The 25,069-nt window shown below is 44.2% G+C and overlaps 1 protein-coding gene across 1 annotated transcript in view; it reads right to left on the bottom strand.

Annotated features, from left to right (window-relative positions):
* Positions 1-16,103, bottom strand: part of Nol10 (nucleolar protein 10) — an 84,267-nt gene extending 68,164 nt beyond the window's left edge. Inside the window, exons 1-9 of the mRNA XM_038320817.1 lie at positions 15,941-16,103; positions 13,969-14,014; positions 12,276-12,374; positions 8,673-8,750; positions 7,088-7,125; positions 6,237-6,373; positions 5,115-5,180; positions 3,441-3,501; positions 1,326-1,411 (exon numbers count right to left, since the gene is read on the bottom strand). Coding sequence (XP_038176745.1) covers positions 1,326-1,411; positions 3,441-3,501; positions 5,115-5,180; positions 6,237-6,373; positions 7,088-7,125; positions 8,673-8,750; positions 12,276-12,374; positions 13,969-14,014; positions 15,941-16,006 — 677 coding nt within the window. The 5' untranslated portion in view covers positions 16,007-16,103. The remainder of the gene's footprint in view (positions 1-1,325; positions 1,412-3,440; positions 3,502-5,114; positions 5,181-6,236; positions 6,374-7,087; positions 7,126-8,672; positions 8,751-12,275; positions 12,375-13,968; positions 14,015-15,940) is intronic.
* Positions 16,104-25,069: the final 8,966 nt, after the last annotated feature.

The following is a 25,069-nucleotide window of genomic DNA, read 5'->3' as shown; positions in this document are numbered from 1 at the left end:
AATTCCGTTCCCAGACCCACACTGGGCGGCTCACAGCGCCTCCAACTCAAGCTCTAGGGGGTGCAGAGTCCTCCTCTGGCCTCCTCAGGAACCTGCACTAGTGCATGCACACCTGCTCCTCAACAACAACAACAAACCTTAACATGCAGTTCTGCATTAGTCTAGGCTATGTGGGAGTGAACTTCGTGGCTTAAAACTGCTCAGTATTCCCCACACCACGTCATGATTAATGACGCTGATAACCACTTTAACTGCTTCCACTGTCACTTTAAATGATAGTTTAAAAACAAACACACAAATAAATGTATTTATTAACACAGAGTAAACTTATATATTTAGAAAGACGCATCTTCCTAGCTCCGCTCTTCCTGGTCTGTTTTCCACTGGATTGTTGTTGTGGTACTGAGAACTGAGCCTGCAGCCTTACTCCACGGCCCCACACACTCCACGGTCTCAAACACTGCAGTCTTGCACACTCCCTCTGAGCTGCATCAGCTAACTGAGTCATTCATAATTTTTTTACACCAAAGATGTTCCATACCAACAAATTTTTCAAATGAATGAGTTCCCACCCTAAAGGTGGGAAAACTTTGCAGTAATTTAAAGGGTGCTTAGTGTCACTGCACTGTGACCATCAGACACTTCACCCTCCCACATGGATATCAGCAGAGGGTGTGCCAGTTCTCTCTGAAGTACACGAGGATGTACTGGGGAAGCAGAGGATGGTGAATACCATGAGCTCATAGGAAAGCATTTCTGAACTGACTGCAGCAGATGAGTCCAGGGCAAGGATCTGCCTGAGGGTGATCTGCCATACACCCACATCAAACACTGGGACAGTGGTGCCAGCCTGTGAAATCAGCCACACTGGTAAGTAGGGGACCCCCAAAGATGCTTCCTCTATTTAATGCAACCCACTACTTAGGCTGCAGGCTTCTCTCTCCAAGTATGTACCATTCTCTAAAGTTTTAAGTATAGGAATTAGACCAAAGAGAACAAGGAAAGCATCGTAGAGAGCATTCAAAGCACATTTTCCAGCCTGCTAACTGAGGTACAGTGCCACCCAATCCACCGGTCCTGCAGAACTGAAATGTCAGTTCTTACAGCACACTTGACAAACCCCGCAGCAACTCAACATGCCGCTCTGTGCGGTGTTGGAAAGAGGCAATCTCCCCGGCCTGCCCCAGCTTTACAGGAAAGAACGTTTGGTTACAGCACTCACAGACACCAACTACAGAGGTAAGTCCCAAAGAGCCCCATCCTCCGGCAGTCAACGTCATGCCGACAGAAGTCTGACTGACAGACTGCAGGGCTCCACTACTCACTCCGAGTCCGCCGTGACACTACTTAAGGCGCAGTCTAACACGCCCACTCTTTTCCTCACTCTCGGATCCCAGCATTCCACTCGACCCTGAGCAAAGGAAAAACCAACTTTAAGTAAAAGCTGCTACTAGAAAAATTTCAAACATTTACCAAAAATAAAGATTTATTACCACCAATTTCACAGAGAATCAAAGCTTTGCTTTTAGTCTATAATCTCGGCACTGTCATATTTCACCGCGAGGTCATTTGCTTTCATCACTAAGGAAATGAGCAATGAAAAGTCCCAACTACACACATGAGCCTTGGATTGGCTCCCATGGAAAGGAGCAATAAAGACATTTGTATTTTATATCAATCATCACAGTAAAGTTAAACTTCTTAGTGATAATAAAGATATTGTGGTTTTATGAAAAGGTCTTCATGGTTTTGTTTATTTGAATAAGGACCTTACTCTGTTCTCCAGGTTTAGCCTCCACTTCCTGGGCTCAAGTGATCTTCCCGTGGCAGCCTCCTGAGTAGCTAAGGCTATAGGATAGGTCTTTGCTTTAGTCTATATTATTTTATACTTTATATTTTTTGATATTTTGAGATGAGGACATAATAATTTATTTAACTTTATGTGCATTTGGGCTTTTTAAAAAGTTTTTATTTATTATGTATACAATGTTCTGTCTGCATGTATGCGTGCAGACCAGAAGAGGGTGCCAGACCTCATTACAGATGGTTGTGAGCCACAATGTGGTTGCTGGGAATTGAACTCAGGACCTTTGGAAGAGCAGGCAATGTTCTTAACCGTTGAGCCATCTCTCCAGCCGTATATGCATTGATGCTTTCCCTTTATATACATGAGTATGCTGGAACCTCCTTATTTTTAAGAATTATACTTTAAGCTGGGTGGTGGTGGTGCATGCCTTTATTCCCAGCACTTGGGAGGAAGAGGCAGGTAGATCTTTGTGAGTTTGAGGCCAGCCTGATCTACAAGAGCTAGTTCCAGGACATGCTCCAAAGCTAGAAAGAAACCCTATCTCAGGGTGGAGGGGGGAAAGAATTGCACTTTAAATATTTAGGCATGAAATGTCATAATATCTATGACTTATTTTCAAATGGCTCAGGAGACATTTTTTAAATATAACATTTTTATAAGAAAGTGGAGGTATAGAATGCAAACCCTGAACTATGTTTTCAACATTTCTTTTCTTTTTTTAAATTTATTTTTATGTGCATTGGTGGTTTTGCTACAGGTGTCGGGTCCCCTGAAACTGAAGCCACAGATAGGTATGAGCTGCCATATGGGTGGTAGGAATTGAACTCGGGTCCTCTGGAAGAACAGTCAGTGCTCTTAACCCTTGACATTTCTTTAGCCCTGGCTGTCCTGGAACTCGGTATGTATACTAGGCCAGCCTCAAACTCGGAGATCGCTTGCGTCTGCTACTGAACGCTGTGAAGGGGAAAGCCACTACCGCCTGGCTGTTTTCAACATTTCTAAAGGTATAATATTTTTTTAAAGAAATTAAATGCTGAGGCTTGATTAATTGGTTTGACTAATTGATTGGCTCACGGATTTAGGCACTGTTAAGGACCAAACCTAGGCCTCACAATGCTAGGCAGGTGTCTATTTTTAATTGCATGTATATGTATGTCTGTGTACAGGCATGAGTCTGTGGGTGCATGTGCCAAAAGAGGCCAGAAGATGGTGTCAGACTCCCCCAGAGCTTGAGTCACAGGCAGCTATGAGTTGACTTACCTGGGAAGTGGAAACCAAATTCAGGTCCTCTATAAGAGTCATACACACTTGTAACTACTGAACTATCTCTCCAGGTCCCAGAAAATCGTTTTTGAATAAAAACAGAACTGTAGGCCTTGCAAAATGGCTCAGCGGGTAAGGGAATTCACAGCCAAGCCTGACAACCCGAGTTCGATCCCCAGGACTCATATAGAAGAAGAAAATCAACTCCAGTAAGTTGCCCTCCTATCTCTACATAAGCACTGCAGCAAGCGTGCACATGTTCACACAAAATACACACACACACACATAAATGTTAAATGTTTTAAAGAAAAAAATAGAACTGCAAACAAGTGAAAACACATTGACAAAAAGGAAGTCAACAGGTGCTAACCTCTATTGTTCCTGTGGCGAACAAGCCATGCACTGTATTTATGTCACAAACATTGTTCTCCCTAAAACAGTAAGGCAAACACAGGAAAGAAGTGTTAGGGGCATCTAGTTAGGGAAGAGGCGCCTGACAATCCTTCTACGTCTGGAGCTCACCAAATGCTGCAGACAGACATGATCAGGCTCTCTGCTACATGAAAAGCATCAAGGCAGGGGTCAGTTAAGGGCTTGGCTCATAGCCACCTGAGGCCCTGAGACCCAGGGTGACACTACCTGCCGGATGCCAGACAGGGGAAGTTCTCCCTCTGAAATACTATTCCACCATGAGAAGAAAGGCCCTTCTATTTCCTCCCAGGCAATGCTGCATTCTTAGGAACACAGGCCATCACTATGGCAATCTCAAGACCTGGGAGTACAAACAAAGCCTCATTTTCTTACTCACTGAAGTGAATTTTGACCTACCTCAATGGGTTATTGTGAGGATTAAATTAAAGAACAAAATGTTCAACAGTGTCCAGCGTATAAAAGATACGTAATAAATAACAGAGGTTATGAACAAGGAGGCAAGCAGCTGAAGAGCAGGTAACTTTTTTATTATGCAATAACGTATTACGAAGTTACAAATTTTTTAAATTAAAAGTATTTTAAGCCCGGGCACAACAAAACCATCTTGCCAGCTTGGAAGTTTTACCACTCTGTGTTCTCCTCTCAGATATCTCACAGAGAGAAGGCAAAGTTCGAGTTCTGGAAGTACAGATGGGCAGGAGTCCAGCTCCTATGCCTACCTAGCGGCAGGACCCCGGGCAGGCCACCTATCCCACGGCATGGAGACAGAACTGGCCCTGCCAGAACCAGATGTCATTGAAAGCTGATTTCAAAAAAGAAAAGTACCAAAAACTTCTATACTAAGAAAACTTAATATTACAGGTAAAAATAATACACTGTAGTCAGAAAAAAGTCAGTCAGAAGCTTTGTTGTTGTTACATTAAGACAGGTCTCTCTATATAGTTCTGGTTGGCCTGAAACTTGCTATGTAGACCAGGCTGGCCCTGAACTCAGAGATCCATGCAATTCTGCTTCCTGAGTGCTGGGATTAATTTCTAAGTCTTTTTGTATGAGAACTTAAACTTTTAAGGAATCATTTGGTTTTCTCAGCAAATCTTTTTGTTAATAACAACAATAACAAAAAACAAAAAAAACCCTAGCCGGGCGGTGGTGGCACACACCTTTAATCCCAGCACTCGGGACGCAGAGGCAGGCGGATCTCTGTGAGTTCAAGGCCAGCCTGGTCTACAAGAGCTAGGTCCAGGACAGGCTCTAAAAAAGCTGCAGAGAAACCCTGTCTCAAAAAACCAAAAAAAAAACAAAACAAAACAAAACAAAACAAAACAAAAAAAAAAAAAAAAAAAAAAAAACCTGAATCCTTCATTTATTTATCTGCTTAGCAGCAAACCAAGGGCCTTGTGTATACTAAGTACAGAAGATGGACTGATGGTGTTAGGGGAAAAAAGAAACCGAACAACACCTTCAGTTCCGGTTAAGAGCACAGCTAATGATATTCTACTAAATGATGGCCCAGGATGCTGCTGGGCCGCAGCTAGGTTACTCAATGACAACACGAGCCTCTGGCTCCATCTCCTGGGCAAAATAAATAGAGCAGTAGGGCTGAGGTACTCACGCGGCATCTGTCTGGAGAGGATTCAGGTACCGCCCTTGTTCTAAATTTAATCTATACACTTCAGAGCTGCAAGTAACAAAGAGAACCTGGTAAGCGACATGCATTTCTGTGAGTAAACATAAGCTTCAGAAGCACATGCAAAGCTATCACCCATAAGCCATCACTTCACTCTGAAAAGCTGATAAAAAAAACTTATTCTAAATATATTCACTTTGTTCAAGAATTTGCCAAGTCTTGGAGGTGAGGAGCTGAGACTCTAGCAGGAACCCAAGTTTAGTTCCCAGCACCCCCTCAGACCATTCACAACCATGTGTCACTCCAGGGGATCTCCCTCCATAGCTCAGCACTGGGGTTACTGGCCTGCAGCACAGCCATGCCTGGTTTTTATATTACACTGGGGATCTGAACTCAGGTTCCCACACTTGCACAGAAATAACTTTACTCATTGAGCCATGTCCCCAGACCCCTAAATACATATGACATTAATGACAAAATAATGAACAAGCTTAAAGCAGGAACTAGAAGCTCGGGGGGTAAAGGAAAACTTGAGGAGCAAAAACAAAACTAAACAACAGCGTCTTATAAACTCAGCAACAGGGCTCCTCTGTGAGACTTGTGTGGGTTCTAGCTTAAACACTCGACACGTGCATATTTTAAAGTCAAGTCTTTCAAAAAGATCTTAGTAAGGCAAATATCAGGTGCTAAAACATTACAGTAGAGATGGAGAGATGGCTCAACAGCTATGAGCACTGGCTGTTTTTCCAAAGGTCCTGAGTTCAATTCCCAGCAACCACATAGAGGCTCACAACCATCTGTAATTGAGATCTGGTGCCTTCTGGCCTGCAGGCATGCATGCATGCAGACAGAACACTGTATACATAATAAGTAAATTAAAATAATAAAATAAAATAAAGCATTACAGTAATACCACCCACTAAAAACTATGTATCAACTAGGTAAACTACTAGATTTTTGTTGTTGCTGTTAATCCCTTTTTCTAAGATTGAGTCCCTTCCACGTTAACGACACATCACTATCTCTATTAAGAACATTTGTCTACAGATCATCTAAGTGAAGCTAGCTGTGTAAGAGGTGAAAAAGGAAAAAAACACTGATCGATACCTCGCACCAACGAAGTACAAGTCACAGGACGGGTAGTGGTAAGAGAAGTCTCTGCCGAACTTGGGAATTCTGGTTTTGTAGTAAAAACCTGACTGTGAGTGAAACTCGATATATCTGTCATTATGCAGGAAGACGATCTGGAAAGAAAGCAATCAAAGTCTAGTCTGCTTAACTTTCAACATCAATGAAACTACCAAACAAGAAAAACTCTCATCTCTCCCCCTGCTTACTCTCTGTATGCAAATACACAGACCTATGTGCACACACTTTCATTTAGCAGACTACAGAAGTGTGTATAAAGTTTGCATGGTGTTTAAATGTAAATCAATCAATACTAGAGATGATGGCAACCAGGCAAACAAGCCTAGGCCAGTATCAATTATCAGAACCACAGATGGAGACCATTAGACACCTGGCAAAGGGCAACTGTGACAAGTTCCTTAGAAAACAGGCGAGGTCCTATAATGCTGAGAACCAACAACACTAGTCAGTCAAAGGCTCTCTCCCCCAATGCTGTTTTAAAAGATAGTACACATCATGCATGCACCTGGCCAAAAATCAATAGAATAACAAATTATCTATTACTACGTAGTGATTTTTAACTTAATACTGGGACGAAAGAAGAAATATTTATTAGAAAAATGAGTTCCAGGGCTGGAGAGACAGCTCAGCAGTGATGAGCCCTTGCTGCTATTGCAGAGGACCCGAGTTCAGATTCCAGCACCTACACAGCAGCTCACAACCACCTGGTGATCTGATGCCCTCTTCTGGTATCCAAGGACAACTGCACACATGTGGTGGACATCCACACAAACACACATACACATATAAATAAAAATAAAAGTAAATACCTTTGAATAGTCATCAGATAAAATCTCAAAGGTGACAACTGAAAAGTAGCAATAGAAAAAAGAAACCACAATTATCGACCAGTGTCCTAGCAAAAGCGCAAGCTTCTTGCAAGGATTCTAATTGGTTCTGACTGGTGAATAACTGTACACAAATGCTGTGCGCGTCCTACCTCTACATAAAACAAGAAAAATCCCACTAGATTTTTTTATAGAACTAAAGAGAATTTACAAATATGACTCCTTAAAATTTTAACTACTGCCTTACTGAGACGTCCAAAATAGTTTTTAAGACTTTCAAACAGAAACTGAAGAGTGCCCTTTAGGGCACTGCTTTACATAGGGCCCCAGGCTGGGGAGTCACGTGCTGGCTCGGGCCTGGGAAGGAAGGAAGATCTCTGTGAGTTTGAAGCTTAGTCTACATAAGGAGTTTCCAAACAGCTATGGCTTCAGGAAGAAACCCTGTTTCAAAATAAAAAGAAGGCAAAAGAGGCAACAGTAGCTTTTGCCTAAACAAAGTTGACCTCCAGACAGAAACAGTAAACAGCTATGAATGGCACACAAAGTTCCTGCCGTTCTTCAGAAGCAAAGGGGGGACTAGAACGCTATGCTGGTACTTCTACACAACACTGCATCCCGCTTGATCCTAAACACTAGACTAACTTATAAAAGTTAACTGTGTCATTTTAGTGTGCTTTCTGTGTCCCCCTGGTGAGAGCAGGTATGGAGCCTTGGAGTTACTGAGACACTGCTCCCAGGGATTATGTTATATGGTATGACAATGGGAAAGATTTGTTTAATCAGATGAATCTCTTAACAGAAGAGGTCTGTCAGGGCCAGGGATAGGGCTTCGTGGTTAAGAGCACTTGTTGCTCTCCCAGAGAAGCCACGTCCATGGCCCAGCACCCACATGCAGCTCACAGCCATCTATAACTCCAGTCAAAGAGGATCAGATGCCCTCTTCGGCTTCCTGTGGTATCAGGCACACGCATGGTGCACAGATAATGTAAAACACCCATTCACATGAGATAAAATAATGAAGACTAAAAAGAAGATGTGAAAGAGGTCTCCAGCTGGGTAAGAGTGCTGGCAACCTCTATAAACGAAATGGAGCCCAACTGAGAACCAGCGAGAAGGGAGACCCCACCACCCAGTCCCACGGCCACAATAAGCTGAGTCTGGAAGTAGACTTTTTTGTTTGTTCAGTTTGGTTATTCAAGTCAGGATTTCTCTGTAGCTTTGGAGCCTGTCCTGGAACTAGCTCTTGTAGACCAGGCTGGCCTCAAACTCACAGAGATCCTCCTGCCTCTGCCTCCCAAGTGCTAAGATTAAAGATGTGCGCCACTACCACCTGGGGAAGCAGACTCTTGACGAGCCTTCAACAGCCCACCTGGCCGATCTACTGAGGGTAACCCTATGCAGAGCCAAGGGCCCAGCCAGTGTGGGTTACAGCCTGTAAGTGCAACAACATATTTAACTACTTAATCCACAGCAACCAAAACCCACTACACAACCCATTCCCAATCTAAAAAGCAGCATGACTGACAAATACAAAAAGCTATCTATGAGTTCAAAGTTAGCCTCTTACCTTCCGAATCCAAGCATCTTTCAAACTTCAAGGATAACTGATAAGTGTCATAACACCGAACCCGAGGTTTATAAGTTCCTATAAAAAAAATTAAATTGATAGAAATCCTAAGAACACACTCTTCATAGTCACAACCTATAAAACTGCTGCATGTCCTTTCTGTCCTGAGGTAAGATAGTTATCATCAAATCAAAGAAAGGGCTTTAACAGCAGCACCATACAAGCATCCCAAAGTGAATGACAAAGGGAAAGCAAGCAAGTCACAGAGAATGACGTATAATGCCTAAGAAGACTCACAATCCAGTAAAGGTAGATAGAAACAATCAAACAGCTGCCATGAGAACAGAAGATGAAAGAGATGCTTAATATCTTAATGCTTCTGTCAGTGAAACAGTTAAAATTAACCATAAACAAATTGATACAGCTTCCCTAATAATCTCCAATACCTGGAAGGTCTGTCTGTGTGTGATGGAGAACCACTCTAAAACTATATGTCAGCTTACACAAATCAAGAACTACAGAAACCCGGCCACGAGCACACCAGCAATGGGAAAAATGTCCACTCCAACTTCTGTCGCACATGGCCAGAGTCTAAAAGCAAACAAACTCATTGATCTACCAGTGGATAGATCAATAAACAATGGTAAACCCACACCAGAAAACAGGAAGCACATAAAGATGAGCAGGTTCCCGAAGACTGCCAGAGAGTTGGTTCTCTCCTTCCACCATGTGGGTTCCAGGATCAAACTCAGGTTGTCACACTCGGCAGCAAGCACCTTTACCTGCTGAGCCGCCTCAGCAGCTCCTAAAATGTGTTACAAAAAGAAGTGAGCTCAGGCCCGGAGGTGACTGCTACAACACAGTGCATATGATCCCGACTCTGTACGGCTAAAGACTGCAGCGCAGGAATGATGAGGAGAGCACAGACACAGCAGCTACCTCTAAAGCACAACTTGGGGACGCTCACATCTTATGTCACAGCCTTCTACACTGTTTGTATTTCAGACAAACACACCATGCTTGCAATAAGGAAAAACAGGGATCAATTTTTAAAAGCAAAACATGATCTTACGGGAGGAAAAAAGAGGAAATCATTTTTCTAGCATGCATCAAAACCTAAGATTTCATTAAAAAAGAAAACACTGAACTATACAGAGCATGGTGATGCATGCCTATTATCCCAGCAGTTAGGAAGCTGAGGCAGAAGGCACAGAAGCTCTAGGCCAGAGAAGACATCTGCCTCCCACAGCAACAACAAGCCCTCCCAGAGCAGAAAAGCTTGCAGACTTTTTTTGAGTCCACTGTTGGACAATGATTTTTGTGTGATGTGCCTTAGGAAAAACTATTAATATATGCAGGGCCTTTGCTCCTATTGTGCTTGGCTTTGTTTTTCCTTTATATTTCTGCATTGTCTACAAGGTTCACTTGTATCATCTTGACTCTCAGGAGAAAGAAAATGTGGCAAAAAGCACACAGTTGTATAAAATCAGTACTTCTGCATCCGTTTTCATCCCTGTGTCCCAGGGAAGTCTCACGAGGACACTAAGGATAGCTCTGCAGCTGGACGTCGCTCAGTAGCTAGTGCACTGGGCTTGATCCACAGCACTGGCAAGGAGAGGAACAGATTTGGATCTGGCCTGATTCTAAACTGAATGTTTCCAAAAGAAACCAAGAGGTTGTTTAGCTCTGAGACAGGTCCACAGTTCACACGTCCCCTGGACTGGCTTCCTGGGGAAGTTGATTTCCCCAACTAGACTAAAACATCTCCAAGGACAAATTTTATCCAACTTGTTTTAGCCACAAGTCCTAGGACAGTGACAGAGATGGAGACAGTGGCAGAATCAAAGATGAAAGTGCTAGCTCGACTAAAGTCAGCAGACAGACAGCAGGTGGCACCGTGGGTCTAAAGGGCCAAAGGCAGAGGCGCTAAGGAAACTGCACCCAGCCACGCTGTCCCATGACAGCCACTAGCTGTGTACATAGTTATTTAAAATAAAAGCAATTAACATCAAAACTTTAGTTCTGCGATCACTATCAATATTCACAAATTCTTGATGAAAACAGTGTTTTTGAAAATAAAAAGTAAAACCCAAGGATTCTTTTTGTTGTTGTTTTTGTTTGTTTTTCAAGACAGGGTTGGGGCTGGAGAGATGGCTCAGTGGTTAAGAGCTTTGCCTGCTCTTCCAGAGGTCCTGAGTTCAATTCCCAGCAACTACATGGTGGCTCACAGCCATCTACAGTGAGATTTGGTGCCCTCTTCTGGCCTTCACGGATACATGCAGGCAGAATACTGTATACATAATAAATAAATAATTTAAAAAAAAAGACAGGGTTTCTCTGTGTAACAGTCCTAGCTGTCCTGAAACTCACTTTGTAGATCAGGCTGGCCTCGAACTCACTGAGATCCGCTTGCCTCTGCCTCCCAAATGTTAGGATTAAAGGTGTGTACCACCACTGCCCAGCTAAACCCAAGGATTCTAAGTAAAAAAGCAATTAATCTTGTCAGAGTAGAGAATGATTTCATAAAAGAAAATATAATTTAGCATTAAACCTCCCTGCCAGGTGTGGTGGTGCACACTTTTAATCCCAGCACTTAAGAGGCACAAACTAGAGGATCTCCAAGAGTTCGAGGCCAGCCTGGTCTACACAGTCAGTTCTAGGATAGCCAGTGTTACAAAGTGAGAACCTGCCAAAAAAGAAAACAAAACAAAAACCTCTCTCTCACTTAATCTACACCCTTGAGCACTGGACACCACCATTTAGTGTCTCTGGATCTGAAGATCAAGACCCGAATTGAAGGTCTAAGCCCCTTCTAGTCCTCAGTAATTGTGCCCAAATAGCTCACATCTTCCTAACCCTCCTTACCAGTTTCTTGAAATAAAAGCAGAAGCTAAAGGGCTGGAGAGATAGCTCACAGTTAAGAGACTGGCTACTCTTCCAAAGAACCAGGGTTTGGTTTCCAGCACCCACATAATGGCTCACAACTGTGTGTAACTCCAGTTCCTGGGTTCCAAAGCCCTCTTCTGGCTTTCAGGGCACAAGGCATGCATAATACACTTAATCACATACAGGCAAAACACTCATACAACAAAAATAAAAATAATAAATGGAAAAAAACAGAGGCTTAGCGATGTGGCTAGCATGGGTGCTGAGACAGCCATTAACACAGCACAAAGGGACTGGCTTGGTATGTACGAAGCCGTTCAAGTGGAGTGGAGCAAAACCTGGGGTGGAGGCACAGGCCTGTATCTCAGCAACTGAAAGTGGAGGTGATGAGGGGAGATTGTGAGTCTGAGGCCAGACTAGGATACACGGATAGCCTGAAAACCAAAAACTAAAAACTAAAATGAAAACTAAAAAGCTGCTATTTGTGACCTACTCTGAAAAGTCATTTAAAAACTATATGCATTGACAGAGAAACACAGCAAACTGTTCACGGAAGAATCTAGTTCTCAGGTAAATGGGTGCTCGTTTAACTCTCCTGAGCGTTTCTGTGCGTCTGAAGTGATTATCAGTAAACACTGGGGTAAACATGGTGACCCTTCCTACCAGAGCACTTCCTGCTATGGAGCACATGCAAGTCGCAACCACAACGATGCTTACCCGTCGCTAAGATGTACTGTCCATCTTTTGACACCTTGATAGTGGTACACACAGTGGGCATTTCAAAATCCTGAATAAGTTTGATTCTCCTACGAACATCTACAGAGAGAGAGGGGAAGAAACTAGTTCAGCACGGGCATCAGGGGAGAAGAGAGCACAGTGGAGAGGCACAGCGACTGCAAACAGCAGTATACAACTCGAAGGTTCCCAGGCCTGAGAAAGACCCCATCACAGCTCACCCAGCTTCTTCTTAGCTCCTTCCGCTTTAACAGTTTGGATCTGAAATGCCCCCAAAAGGCCCAAGGGTACCAGGGTCTGGTTCCTAGGTTCATGGCTTAATTGGGAGATGGTAAAACTTATGAGCCATGGAGCCCAGTGAGACTATAGGACACCCGTTTGTTCTGTCTCCTCTTGCTTCCTGTTTAGTGAGACATCCCTTGCACCATGAGCTCCCACCACAATATGCTGCCTCAACCACAGGCCCCAGGAACCAGCGGCACATGGACAGCAGGCCCGAAAACAGTTTCTTCCCATAAATACTCTGAAGCCATTTTGTTACACATGAGCACACTGGAAGGGGGATCAGATAAAACCCGAATCTGTGAGCTCCGAACAGCATTTCTTCTGAGTTAAAAATCTCATTTTCCACCTGACTTTGGTACTTTATATAAACGCTATTTTCCCAAGAAGCTTGCCAAAAGATCTCAATCTCACAGCCAGAAAACTCCTCATGCTCAATTTTTAGAAGACTCAGTTAAAGGGAAGATAAGTTTCCTCTCATCTACGGCACCTGAACTGGAAAACATTTAATGGAAATAAATTTATCAAAGTCAGTTAAGTTACAATTCAATTTCATTGTTTACATTCAGATATTTTATATGTAAAGTTCTTTTGTTCATTTTAAAAAAAAGTTTACTGTCTCTGTATTGCAAAACTGAGAGATTCAACTAACAGATAAGTCTCTGGGGCTGAAGAGATAGCTCAGCAGTTAAAAGCACTGGCTGTTCTTCCAGAGAACCTGGGTTCAATTCTCAGCACACACATGGCGGCTCACAACCGCCTGTAACTCCAGTTCCAGGAAATCTGGGATCGTTATACAGAATATACACTGCAAAACAGTGCATACTAATTAAATTTAAAAAAAAAAAAAAAAAAAAAAAAAAAAGGATTCTGGCCCGCTAGGAACAAAGCAATTATGGAACTTTTGGGAAAGGCAGTCCTCCTTAGGCCTCGTGTGTTCCTGCGCATCTTGCTTAGTGCGGCAGTCCTGCAAGGGTCTGGCCACTTGTACCTGAGCCATGTTTCCGGGTTCCTGGCAGGTCACTGAAGGGTAGGCCTGTTTACTGCCTGCTAGCAAAGCTATGCAGGGATCCTCCCTGAAACACAAACCCACGGTGTGCACGCCTCATCCAAGCCATGCTGAAGCCCTCCCAAGGGACTCAAAGGGCAGTTGGGACAAACATGCACAGGGTCGTGCCACCTGTGCCATGCCGTGAGTCTGTCTCTGACCCTGGAGTCTTGATGCCACCCATGAAACCAGAAGAGGCTAACTGTTAGCTTGAAAAGGAGGTAAAACTAAGATCCACACCATCAGCAAGACAAAAAGCTCACTTCCCACACCCCACATTGGAAAGCCAGAGCTGAGGACACTGTCACATGGGACACTGGCAGCAGGAGCACTGTGGATACTCACCCACATCTTTCTTCTGCAGAGCTCTCTTCTTCCTGTCAGAAAGCCACTAGGAGAAAACAGACGCTGTGCTTTAAAACACACCTGGATCGTCTTCTGCTCGCAAAACAATAAAAGTTCATTTTTAAAAAACGCAAACTTACAGGAAACAATAAAATGGAAAGTGGAGCTATTCTATAATCTTAACTGCATGATAATATATCCTCTGATTTTTAAAATTACATTTACATATTCTAAACAAAATTTTTTGGATAGCTGTTTTACAAAGCAAAAAAAAAGAATAAAATTAATCCATCTAAGCTAAGAGAACGCAGAAGCTCTCAATGATGGGTTTTAGTTTCTATGAGGAGTGAGTGCCATCCCGTGTGTGTGTGTGTGTGTGTGTGTGTGTGCATGCTCCTGTGTGTTGACACAGAGTCACACTATGTAGCTCGTTACCCTAGACTAAACCCCACAAACTCACACTCTATCTCAGCCTCCCACATACTAGGATTATGAACATGTCCCTTTGCTAACTAAAATCTATTTCTTACAAAGAATAAGAACAGATATACAACTGGCCTAATAGCCAACCCTGGATAAGAAGTAGTTGTTTTTTAACTGACACATTCCACATTCACTGAACACAGATTCTGCTCTGCAGGCAGCAGTTGAATGAACGGCAATGATGAAACACTTGTCAATTAAAGTGACACTAAGCGGCTGGGTCTCAACTGGGGCAATTTTGTCCCCCAGAGGGCTTATGGCAATTCTTGAAGATTCAGTCTGCCATCACACCTGGTAGGTGTAATCCTGGTATCTAGTGGGTATGGGCTAGGGAAGCTGGCAAACAGCCTATAAGACAACAATCGCAACAAGTAATTGTCCAGCTCAAAATGTCAATAAATTCAAAGTTAAAAGCCCCAAAGAAATGAGGAAAATAAATATCCATCATTTCTAAAAGGGCAAAGCCAATGTACTATTCTTTTTTTTGTTGTTGCTGTTTTTGCTTTTTGTTTTCCAAGACAGAGTTTCTCTGTGCAATGGCCCTGTGAACCAGGCCATTCTGTGAACCTGGAACCAGTCTGTGGACCAGGCTGACCTCAGACTCACAGAGATCCACCTGCCTCTGCCTCCCAAGTGTTGGGATTAAAGGTATGCATCACCACAGCCCAGTTCAGTGTACTATTCTTACTAGACAGGGCAGAATCTCTCTACTCAAGCAGACTCGCCTCTCAAGACCTTAAGTATACAAAGGAAACATTGTGTACATCAGAATGACACTTTCAAATGTCTGGGGATGGGCCGGAGGTTTTCTTCTCTCTGCAGTAATTGAGTTGCTACTCTGTGATGATATTGCTCTGACTGTATTTCAGGCAATGATGTTTCTATTAAAGGATGTGAGAATGGTTTCAGCTACAGTTCACACCACGCTCTATCACTGAAGTCAGGACAGAAACTCAAACAGGCAGAAACCTAGAGGTAGGAACTGATGCAGAGGCTGTGGAGGGATACTGCTTACTGGCTTGCTTCCCATGGCTTGCTCAGCCTCTTTATAGAATCCGGGACTACCAGCCCAGGGATGACACCATTCACAGTGAGCTGGGACCTCTCCCGTTACTCATTAATTTAAAAAATACTCTACAAAGCCGGGCGGTGGTGGCGCACGCCTTTAATCCCGGCACTCGGGAGGCAGAGGCAGGCGGATCTCTGTGAGTTCGAGACCAGCCTGGTCTACAAGAGCTAGTTCCAGGACAGGCTCCAAAGCCGCAGAGAAACCCTGTCTCGAAAACAAAACAAAACAAAACAAAAAAAATACTCTACAGCTGGATCTCATGGAGGCATTTTCTCAACTGAGGTTCCCTCCTTTCAGATGACTCTAGCTTGTGTCAAGCTGACGTAAAACCAGCCAGCACGGTCAGTCATCGTTAAATTAAAGATATATCACTAGGGCAATCAGAGGGGCAGCGACAGTGACGAGGAGATGAAGACTCACCTCAGGGAGGGACTTGCCGCAGCTGAGGCTGTAAATCTTCACCTCGTTGAGGCTCGAGACCTGCATGGCGGCACGGAGCACCCGGGACCCGGCAAGCAGTCACAGAACGCGGGCCACTCCGGTACTCCAGCATCCAAATCCCAGGCTCACCGGTGCAGCGTGCGGGAACTGGCGCTGGGTGATGACGCACTTCCGGGTGCAGGAAGTGCGCGCTCATTCGGACTCCAGCAGACTGCTGAGGTGCGGAAGGAGAACGGAAGAGGTCTGCGGGAACTTACAGTGGCTCTGAGGGCTGAAAGAAGTAAAATGAAAAGGGAAACTGTCCGAGAAAGCGTGAGGTGAGGAAGTAAGCCTGAACCTGGTAGCGTATGAGACAAATACGTGGCAGTAATAACAGCGCTTACCGTTTATAGAGAGTTCGTAGGTTGCTCCTTCAGTACGGGCTGCCTCTGTGGTCCAGATCTGAGGACTTAGATAGAACGGCTTTAATACCGAAGAGGCTGACTGCTGGCTAGAACCCTCTCCAGGCTTCCTCCGTGTCTTCTTCCCTCTAAACGTTTACGTTATGAAAAGTGAAATCTGGGAAAGAGAAAGGTTAAGTACTGCTTTCTCCAAAGCCCTGTGAAACTACACCAAATCCTCCTGGCTCCCCCTGAGAACCTTTGCTGCTCCTCAAGATCCCTCAGGTCCACATCGGCGGAGGACGGGTTGCTTTCATCTTCGTCTTTCGGCCGTGGCTCACTAGTACCTATTGGCTTTGAGAGGGCTTGTACAGTCTCGTCTGCTTTTTCTTTCTGGGCAAAGCGGATCTGCTGTAGGACTTTCCTGTGTTGTATATAAATACTGTTAACAACAGATTTGGGTTTTCACCCCCCTGACTGGCCCATTTTTAAGAACAAAATGCACAGTTATTTAAAACACCCCCCCCCCAGGTCGAAAATATTGAAATCAAAAGTAATGCGATGTTTTCTTTTTAAACTTGGCTGTTTTCTTCAGACCCCGTAGTTTCTGTGAGACGGTGGTCCCTTTGAAGTTAATGAAACACATTTATTTTAAATTGTGTATATGTATGTGTGCACAAGAGTGCAGGTGCCTACCCAAAGGCATTGGATCCCATGGAGCTGAAGTTACAGGTGGTTGTGAGGGTGCTGGGAACCAAAAGTTGGGTCCTCTGGGAGAGCAGTAAATGCTCTTAACCACTGAGCCATTTCTCCAAATTCAAAAACTGTCATTTTAAAATAACCTAAAAATCTTGATTTATCCTGGGAATGGCTCTCCTTTAATGTATTTGACGCTGTGTTTCCTTTCTCCCACATGTTTGTTACTTTGGACCACTGTAAAATAATATATAAATATTAAATAATGTCTCCGACCCTCTCTATATCACCCAGTTTCGACAGTTCACTAGGGACCTTACCATCCTTGAATTATTGAGTATTTGGAAGCAAACCTCTGGTAATTGGCATCAAGGATTGTAGCTCTCTGGCCATCTCCCTCATCTGCTGTCAGGGCCATCTCTGGGGCCCTTGCCTGAGCTGGTGGTGGTTACAGGACCCTCCCAGTAACTACTTGGTGACAGAATGAAAAACTTGGTCACTCCGGCTGCTATAAGGAAACACCTCAGGCTGGGTAGCTCATAAACACCAGAAACTTCTCACGATTTGGAAGGGAAGCAAGTCCAAGACCAAGATGCCCTCAGGCTCTGGAGCGAGCTGACTTCCTTCATCTCCTAAGTAAGGCACATGGTAGAACAGGGAGCTTTCCCAAACCTACTTTATAAGAGCACCTTCATACCTCCACCCTCAACTCTGTCAGCCCCGACTATGTTTGAATATGAACTATCACACTCCCTAAAATGTTCATGTTTTGAATCCTCTGATCCCCAGCTGATGTCGATATTGAGAGGTGACTGAATCATCACTGTTCCACCTTGATCAGTAGATGGCTGGATAGGCTCTTAAGAGTTGGAGCCCTTGTACCAAGCCAGGTGACCTAAGATTGACCCCCAGGACCCATGTGGTGAAGGAGGGAGATGATTCCTGCAAGTTGTTCTCTAACCTCCAGACACAACATTCACCCACACAAAATAAATTCAAAGATTTTTATAAGATTATTATTATTTTTTATTTTAAGATAGGGCCTGCTTGGGAGAAGTTGGTCACTGGGGGCATACTTTTGGAGGCTCTCGCTTCCTCCTCTTCCTCTTTCTCTACCTTCTTTTTCTCTGTTTTTCTGTCTCTCTCTTCCTGGCACCTTGAGGCACACATCCTCCCTGGCAACATGTTCCTGCTATCATGTTGGTTAGCCTCACCACCGTCCTGAAGCCCATGGAGCTGCCAGCTGTGGACTGACACCACTGGAGAAATGAACCAATGTAAACCTGTGTGCTTTTCAAGTTGCTTTCCTAGGAGTTTTGTTGAACTGCAGAAAGCCTGCTGGAAACACTTCAGGACCTCTACCCCTAATCTTGAGAGGTTGATTTCAGCACAAGAACTTGAGGGAAGAGACAAACAGGACATAGCACTCCTTGCTGGGAATTTAGTTCAGTGGTAGAGTGCTTGCCTGCAAGCTCAAGGCTATGGGTGTGATCCCTGGCACATGCACATAAAAAGAAGAGAAAAAAGTCATCCTAACCCAGAGTCCTTCAATGTTGTATACACGTCAAGCCTTTGTTGTTAATACCACACAGCTCCATGAAAATGATTTCTTACTTCAAACACATCCACTGTCCAACAAGAACAACACATCCAAGAGTCGGCAGCTATGCACAGGAGAACACAGCTTTGCTTGAGTGTGAGCAGAGTCTCTGCACACTCAGCTAGTCTGCCCTACTTCACTCCTTGGCCTTCTGCTAAGGCAGTAGCTGCATTCAGAGCATGACTGTACCAGTGCTTGTGGCATCTTGTCTAACAAGGCGCTCAGTCCCCAGGTAGCAGTGAACTCAGACAGGAGGCTGTGTTACATGTCTCCTCCTGAGGCTAAGAGCACAGGCTTCTGAGCTAGATGCTTGCACTTCACCCCTGGCTCTACCATGTGCTGCTGAATAACGAGAGTTAACCCCCTGCCTTTGGTTCCTTCTTTGAAAAAATAAGGCTTGTAACAGTGTCTCCTGCAGCTCCTGTTGTGAAAATTAATGTGTATCCTATGATGAATCACTGATTCCAGAGTGTCTGTCTTTCAGACCAGGCTGGCCTTGAACTTAGAGATAACCACCACTTTCTGCCTCCTGAATACTGGGATTAAAAGCATGTGCCACCACCCAGACTTGAGCTTTTCAGTTGTAGAATCCTTTGACTAAGGGCGAGAGAAATAGCTCAGAGGGTAAAGGTACTCGCTGCTAAACCTAACAACCAAAGTTTGATCCCCAGGTGGAAGGAACAACCTGACTCAAGCAAATTGTTCTCTGATCCCCCACAGATCTGTCTCCCTGCTCCTTTTTCTGAAATTTTTTTTGTTTGGTTGGTTTTTTGAAACAGGGTTTCTCTATAGTGATGGAGGAGTGTTTATGTGTTACTTTTATTATTAATAAAGAAAACTGCCTTGGCCCTTTAAGAGAAAATTAGGTAGGAGGAGTAGACAGAACAGAATTGTGGGAACAAGGAAGTAGAGTGGGAGAGACGCTTCAGGCAGTCGCGTGGTGAGTCTCCATGCTGCTCCTCTCCGAGATGGACGCAGGTTAAGATCTCTCCTGGTAAGCCACACCTCGTGGTGCTACCCAGATTACTAAATATGGGTTAAAGAAAGATGTGAGAATTAACCAATAAGAGGCTGAAACTATGGGCCAAGCAGTGTTTTAAAAGAATACAGTTTCCGTGTAATTATTTCGGGTGTAAAGCTAGCCGGTTGCTGGGAACTGGGCGGCGGGAACGCAGCCCGTTATAGCTTTCCTTAGTTATGATAAAAGATAAAATAGATTTAAATATTGTAACTGTAATACTTGCTTGATAACTGTTTTGTTACATGTAATTTTACTATGTTAAAGTTAAAGCCTTTCTTTTTTGTTTAAACAGAAAAAGGGGAAATGATGGAGGAGTGTTTATGTGTTACTTTCATTATTAATAAAGAAAACTGCCTTGGCCCTTTAAGAGAAAATTAGGTAGGAGGAGTAGACAGAACAGAATTGTGGGAACAAGGAAGTAGAGTGGGAGAGACGCTTCAGGCAGTCGCGTGGTGAGTCTCCATGCTGCTCCTCTCCGAGATGGACGCAGGTTAAGATCTCTCCTGGTAAGCCACACCTCGTGGTGCTACCCAGATTACTAAATATGGGTTAAAGAAAGATGTGAGAATTAACCAATAAGAGGCTGAAACTATGGGCCAAGCAGTGTTTTAAAAGAATACAGTTTCCGTGTAATTATTTCGGGTGTAAAGCTAGCCGGTTGCTGGGAACTGGGCGGCGGGAACGCAGCCCGCCGCTTCACACTACACTATAGCTTTGGAGCCTGTCCTGGAACTAGCTTTGTAGACCAGGCTAGCCTTGAGTTCACAGAGATCTGCCTGCCTCTCGAGTATTGGGATTAAAAGTGTGTGCCACCACCACCCGACTTGCCATGTTTTTGAAAACAATCCTTTGACTAAAGGTGGTTAGATATTCACTGCAACCCCCATCTTTATGATGGAATTGAGTTCATGCTCTCAAAATTTGCAGAGCCTGACCACAGAGGATCAGGACTGTTCTGCACAGTCCAGAAAATGGCCTGTAATTAGCCATACTTTGGATTTGAATGAATGAGTTTATTACATATAAAGAAGCAAAAGTAAAAGAACAAATAGCAAGTAACAGACAGAAGCAGCAGATAAACAAGAAAACATCATCAACTTGGGCGCTCAGAACATCTGGCAGAGATGACTGAAGCAGCCCAATTGGGAGAACAAGCTCACATTATCAGGGGAGCCCCCAAATGTGCATTTGCAAACACCCAGCAGAAATCAAGGGAGGCTGAGGCAGTCAGCTGGAGTTTTCCCACTGAACTCACTGTGGGTGTGCTCTGGGCCTTTTTCCCACTGCAGATGAGATAATCAGCAGGGACATCTGTTGGAAATACTTTACCTTCTAGCTGTTCTCAGCCATACAAATTCTTTAAAAATATTTTATTTTTAAATATTTTTTAAAATATTTATTTTTTGCTATGGTTGTGACTGTATAGCTATGTGCATGTGAATGCCCATGAAGGCTCGAGGTGTTGGATCTTGCAGGACTGGAGCTACAGGCAGTTGTAAGCTGCCTGACATGGGTGGTAGGAACCAATCCCAGGTCCTCTGCAAGAGCAATTTTTGCCCTTAATCACCGAGCCCTCTCCAACCTGATGCAATATTTTTAATTCTCTTAGGTGTTTATGTTTTTCTCTTCTGCCCTCTTACAGAGTCAGGCGGCCAGCCTGACCCAGAACAGGGAGTTTTGGTGGAGACAAGGAAGGGCCTCGTTGCTCCCAGAGTCAACATTCAACGAGTGTAAACAGGTTGGCATGTGTAATGTGAATAACACTGGTGCACCGTCACCATTTAACACTGCTGGTCAGATCTGGGTGAATGGACCATGGTGCTGTGAATGTTTAACTTAACAAGCATAATCCTAGTGAACAGGTTATGACAGAAGACACGGAACCCGGTTCATTTCCTGGGTGATTTGGTCAGGCAGAGATGGTAACGGGGGTCTGCATGTGGCTTACCACTTCTCCCATCACTACTGCTGTAGAGAGCAATGATAGCAGTGATCATTAAAAGGCATGTTTAAGAAAATGAATAAAGGTGTCTCAAGACTTGGGGCTGGAGAGAAGACACCGCAGTTAAGTGCACTGGCGGCACACTCATGAAGCCCAGCATCCGCACACCAAACCAGGCATCTGGCAAACACCTGTGATGTGACTCCAGGGGAGCCAGGGTTTTCTGATCTCTGCGTGCTCAAAGGCCTGTCCACCTGCACAAGCACATACACATACATTCACACAGATCCATGCATATAATAAATAAAAAGTGAAAAAAAAGATGTATCATGACTGGAAGAAAATGTTTACAAAGTGCTTGTCTAACAAAGGACTAGTATTTGGGCCCTGTGAAGAGGCCCTAGCTGGGCATTGTGGTATACTCCTGTGATCCTAGCGCTGGGAAGGCTAAGTCAGGAAGATACCGAGTCCATGGCTAACACAGGTCACCAGGGAAGAAGGCTGGAGAGATGATTCAGTGGTAAGGAGTGCTTGCTCTTGCTGTTTTTCTGTTCCCAGCAACTACAGATGACAGTTCACAACTGAAACCCCAGCTCCAGGGGATCTGATATCCTCTTCTGGTCTCCAAGGGCAACTGATCTCAGGAACGCATTCCCCCCACACAGACACACATGCGTACAAAAATTAAAATTAAACTGGACGTGGTGATGCATGTTTTAATCCCAGCACTTAGGAGGTAGAGGCAGAGAGATCTCTGAGTTCAAGGCCAGCCTAGTCTACCAAGTGAGTTCCAGGATAGGCAAGTATACAGAGAGAAACCCTGTTGGGGACTGTAAATAAATAAATGAAATTAAAATGAAAAAAAGAAAAGCCAGCTTTGATGACATAGACCCGTAAGCCTAACTACTTAGGAGACTGGAACAGGAGAATTGCAAGTTTGAGGCCAATCATATATATATATGAGATATATATATATATCAAGTTCAAGTCTCAAGTTCAAGGCCATTCTAGGTAACCTTGGGAGATACTGCCTCAATATTGAAAAAAAATTTAAATAGCTGTTATTGGTGGCAGAATACTTGTCTAGTATATAAGATCGTCTCCAGGACTGTAAAGGAAAAAATAGAACTTATAAAATCAAAACAAACAGAACTCCTGGTACTCAATAAAGATAAAATAACCTAATAAAGTAACATCAATATATTTATGACCAATAAAAACAGGCAAATGTCTTCTACATGAGTAATCATTGGAAAAGTAAGAAGTAAACCCACAACAACTTGTACGTAAATATCTGATTGGCTAAAATAAAAAAAAAAAATCTGGGTCAGTGAGAGGCTCAGTGAGTAAAGGTACTTGCTGTCAAGACTGACAACCTGGGTTCAATCCCTAGAACTGACATAAAAGCAGAAAGAGAACTGAGTCCAAAATGTGTCTCTAACTTGCACATACAGTGGCATGCATGCCCCACCTTACATGCACACAGTACATGCACACATCACATATACTTACACTCAGAAATCATTACATTAAAGTAAATATTTTTAAATACAGGAAGTCACTCTTCTGTTGTTTGCTTATTGCATTGCTAGGGTTCAAGTCCAGGGCTTTGGCCTGACATAATAATTCATGTCTGTATTATCAGCATTTAGGAAACTGTCAAGAAGATCAAGAATTCAAAATCATCTGTCATAAAACATTTTAAAGGCCAGCCCAGCTTACCTGAGACCCTTTCTCAAACAAAACAGGGCCAGAGAGGAGAGTTTAGTGGTTAAGAGCACTTGCTGCTCTTGCAGAGGACCCAGGTTAGGTTCCCAGCACCCACATAGAGGCTTACAATTGTCCTTAAATCCAGTCCCAGGGTTTCCAGCATCTTCTTTTGGCCTCCTTGGGAAACAGGCATGCAGTTTGCATGTATGCATGTAGGCAGAACACTCATACACATAAAAAAAAGCAAACCAATTAACGAAACAACACACAATGGCAGGAGGTCTGTGGTTGTCATGGTAAGATCAAACCCGGGGTCTCAGCCTGGCATGATAATTCATGCCTGTCATCCCAGTACTTAGCAGATGAGAGGCTAGAAAGTCAGGAGTTCCAGAAATAGTTATGTTCAAATCAGAAATGTTCTCCCCCCGACAGGCTTATGGTTTGAACGTAGTCCCTAACTTGTGACATTGGTTTTGAAGCCTTTAAGGGGTGTGGACTGACTGGCGGGTGTAGGCCACTATGGCCTGGGGTTCAAGAGTTGCACTTGCCTCGGAGTGGGACCTTCTCTTGGTTCTCATCAGCTCTTTGGAGCTCCTGGTCCTCAACAGCTAAGAAACCTTGGGGGCTGGAGAGATGGCTCTGTGGTTAAGAGCACTTGTTGATCTTGCAAAGGACCCAACTTTTGGTTCCCAGCATCCACATGATGGCCCACAACCATCTGTGACTCCAGTTCCAGGGGACCCATTACCCTCTTCTGGTTTTCTCAGGCACTTTGCATGCATGTGCTTCACAGACATCAATGCAGGCAAAACCCCAGACTCATTAAAGAATAAATAAAAATAATTGTAAAAAAAAAAAAAAGTAAGACCTCCTCACCCCAGACTACCACTACCACCCAGGCATGCCACCCTGCCTTCTGCACTAAATAAACTAAACCTCTCTAAAATTGTGAGCCTTCTTCTGTCCTTTTAATTTTTTCTTATGTGTGTAATAACCAATGAACTGCATCCCTTACTTTTGCTCTTTGATGGTGATCATGCATTTGTTCACTGACTCTCCCTTCAAGAGGCCAGTCCCAAGACCAGGGGCTGTGTTGCCAATAACTGTTCCCACAGTCTCAGTGCTGACCCAAAGCAAGTGTGCACTGTGTATTTGCTGAATGCATGAATAGCCAAGTAGCCGAAGGAAAAGGGACAGCTAAGGAAAGGTCCTGTGCCAAGAGTTGAGCCAGCTGACCCAGCAGTGTGGCTTTTTCTGGCTTGACTGTGATGCAGGAGGAGAACACTAAATAAGAGGCCCTTGCTGGGCCAAGGTGGGGTTACTGGCAGAGGAGTGGATGCATGGAATCTGTGCTGAAGAGACAGTGGCTGAAGGGTGCCTGGAATCCATGTAGTGAGGGTGGTCCAGTGAGCTAGGGCTCAAGCCTGGCTGTAAGGGACAAGCAGGGGGTGACAGAATGCAGATGTGTGTGTGCAGAGTAAGGGGAGGCCCAGAGGCAGGCAAGCCAGAGGTGGGGGGAGGAGCAGCAGGTTGTGACGAGAGAGTGGGATACTGGAATTCAAGATTTCAGAGGTGGGGCAGTTTCAGCTGATGACGAGGCACAGGGTGTGGCTACAGGAGTGGGCAGCTGAAGGACAGGAGGAAAAGGTCCTTGGAGAAGGCAGCTCAGATGCAGGTGTTGTCTGTGGGAGCACTCAGCCTCTCCTTAGGTCCGGAGAAAAACAACTGATCAGTGTCAGATAGTTGAGTCTATACTGAG

This window comes from Arvicola amphibius, chromosome 2 (genome assembly GCF_903992535.2).
Source record: "Arvicola amphibius chromosome 2, mArvAmp1.2, whole genome shotgun sequence".
Taxonomy (NCBI): domain Eukaryota; kingdom Metazoa; phylum Chordata; class Mammalia; order Rodentia; family Cricetidae; genus Arvicola; species Arvicola amphibius.
This window is presented reverse-complemented; position numbering and strand designations above follow the sequence as displayed.